The sequence below is a fragment of the Salvia splendens genome, chromosome 14 (assembly GCF_004379255.2).
Source record: "Salvia splendens isolate huo1 chromosome 14, SspV2, whole genome shotgun sequence".
NCBI classification, from domain to species: domain Eukaryota; kingdom Viridiplantae; phylum Streptophyta; class Magnoliopsida; order Lamiales; family Lamiaceae; genus Salvia; species Salvia splendens.
Window position 1 is genome coordinate 17,742,848 of NC_056045.1, and position 2,587 is coordinate 17,745,434.

General features: G+C 43.2%; 1 protein-coding gene across 1 annotated transcript; it reads left to right on the forward strand.

Moving 5' to 3' along the window:
• The first annotated feature begins 411 nt into the window (after positions 1-411).
• On the forward strand, positions 412-1,086 carry LOC121764276. Its single transcript, XM_042160322.1, has one exon. The coding sequence runs from the start codon at positions 412-414 to the stop codon at positions 1,084-1,086; it is 675 nt and encodes a 224-aa protein (XP_042016256.1).
• Positions 1,087-2,587: the final 1,501 nt, after the last annotated feature.

Below are 2,587 nucleotides of genomic sequence, written 5' to 3' on the forward strand. Positions count from 1 at the left end.
GGTCATTTTGGTCCAAAGAAGACAGCGAGGAAGGTGCTTGATAGTGGGTTTTACTGGCCCTCCATCCATAAAGACGCCTACGAGTTCTGTAAGAGATGCCCCCGATGCCAGCTTACCGGAGGGATTTCGGCGAGAGATGAGATGCCACAAGTCCCCGTGATAGTATGCGAGATCTTCAATGTATGGGGGATGGATTTCATGGGACCCTTCCCATCTTCTGAAGGCAATCTCTATATTCTGGTGGCAGTGGACTATGTGTCCAAGTGGATATAGGCTAAGGCAACCAGGACGTGTGAGTCAAAAGTGGTGGCCAAGTTCTTAAAATCAAACATCTTTACTCGGTACGGGGTACTGCGAGCCACCATCTCTGATTAAGGGACTAATTTAGTCAACAGGACCATCGAAGCATTGATGAGGAAATATGGCGTCCACCACCGACTGTCCACACCTTACAACCCTCAGTCAAATGGACAGGCTGAAGTGTCTAACAGGGAGATTAAGGCGATCTTGGAAAAGATGGTGAACCCCACGAGGAGAGATTGGAGTCGTCAACTGGAAGACGCGCTTTGGGCGTACAGGACCGCTTTCAAGACGCTGATCGGAATGTCCCCTTACCGGCTAGTATTCGGGAAGATGTGCCATTTGCCTGTGGGAGTCGAGCATCAAGCCTTCTGGGCAATCAAAGAGATGAATCTGAATGCTGAGTCCTGTACTGAAGAAAGGAAATTGCAGCTGCAAGAGCTTGAGAAGCTCCGCCTTGACGCTTACGACTCTGTCATGTGGTATAAAGAGAGGACAAAAATGTGGCATGGCAAGAACCTTCGCAAGAAGGAGCTCAAGGTGGGCCAGAGGGTGATGCTCTTCCAATCGAGACTCAAGTTTATGCCTGGGAAGTTAAGATCAAGGTGGATAGGCCCCTATACCATCATCGCCATACGAGCAAATGGAGTAATCAAACTCCAAGGGAGCGATCCTGATTCGCCTTCCTTTTTGGTGAATGGGCATAGAGTGAAGCCTTACAGAGATGGAACCGAGGTTTGTATGGTGGACCACATTTCACTGCTCATGCCTAACTCTCTCCAATGAAAGCAGGTATAAGGAGTAACTGAGTACTCTTGGGTAGTCTGCTTGATCAAGCAACTAAATTCTAAACATACAAACTGATCAAGTGACGTCCTAAGGGCACTCAGTCAAGTCCTTGGTAGTTAGTGTAAATATTTTTCGTATTATTAGTTTTAAAAACTTAGGAAATTAAGAATTGGAAATAGAAAGAAACTGATCAAGTGGTTAATATTTGAGTATTCATCTGGTATCACTTGTCCGCTTGATCAGTTGGAATTTGGATTTAATTTATGTGGTTGAAGTGGTTTGATTGATCAAGGCAGAGTGATGAAAGGATGCGCTCATTTGAAAAGGCACGGAAAGACAAAACGTCGGAGAAGGCAAATTGTTGCGTTGAAAAGTAGTACTAGAGGAAGAAGCGTATCAAGGAAGCCAAGCCAGCTGTTGCTCTGAAAAAGCACGCCTGTACTCGAAGAGTCGCACGGATACCAACAGTCTGCGTTGGCTATAAAAGGGAGCGTTTTGCACTGTACTTCACTTTTTCTCCCAACCGCCTACAGTACACTTGTTTGCTCTCATCCATTTCTCTCAAGTTTCAGAACCCTAGCCAAAGCACCACCGATTCCACAGAGAAAAGAGAAACCCCCCCAGATATCAGAACAATGAAGATCACACAAATCACCAGGTCATCCTCTGCTTCACCTGCTCAGCCGCCCCAGAAGTAGTATACCCCCCTTACCCAGCTCGTTTCAAACTTAAACAATTTATGTTTTATTTTTGAATTTGGTCTGTATAATACGTATATTTTATCCGTTTTCACACTTAATCCAGTACATGGGCTAAGTGTGAGAAGTTTATGGATTCCTTGCTCCTTTTAACTGCCTATGTGTTTTTGTTTTTTGTTATTTTTTTTTGTTTTTTCTGTTTTTTTGGCATGCCCTGATTTTTGGCAACATCTCCCACTTAGCTCAGTGTCTGGTCTAAGTGTGAGAAGTTTTCCTTGGTTTGTTCTACCTGTGTCGTTGCCTAACCCTTTTTCCACTACATCAAGTCGCTCGAGGGCGAGCTAATATACAGTGGGAGGGGGGAGGGTTAGCCTAATTGAATCATACATGTCAAATTATAAAAATGCAAAACAATCAGATAGAAATAATTAGGGCAGTATGCAAGGATTGGATAAATGAAAGATATGAATGCCTGTAAAAGAGTAAGAAAAAGGATACAATATGTTTACATGTGAAACTTGATTGCCTAACTTGATCAGCTTGAATGACGTAAGTATGATGGAAATGCTCAAATTTTAAATCCTCCTGTGAAGCCTCTCTAAATGTGAGTTATAAGCCAAAGTAGAACACTTTCTACTATTTTTACAAAGAAAAAAATACGAGGGGATACTTTTTGATATTTAGATGAAAATTGCACAAGTAGAACGGACTAAAGGCATTAGGACTTAACCAATTGAGTCATTTCTTCCTTCATTTCATGAACCCGCCTCATTAGAAAAGGCACCCCCTAGAAAGCCACG

Coding starts and splice junctions, on each gene's coding strand:
- LOC121764276 (XM_042160322.1), top strand. CDS start 412: ATGAGGAAATATGGCGTCCACCACCGACTGTCCACACCTTACAACCCT.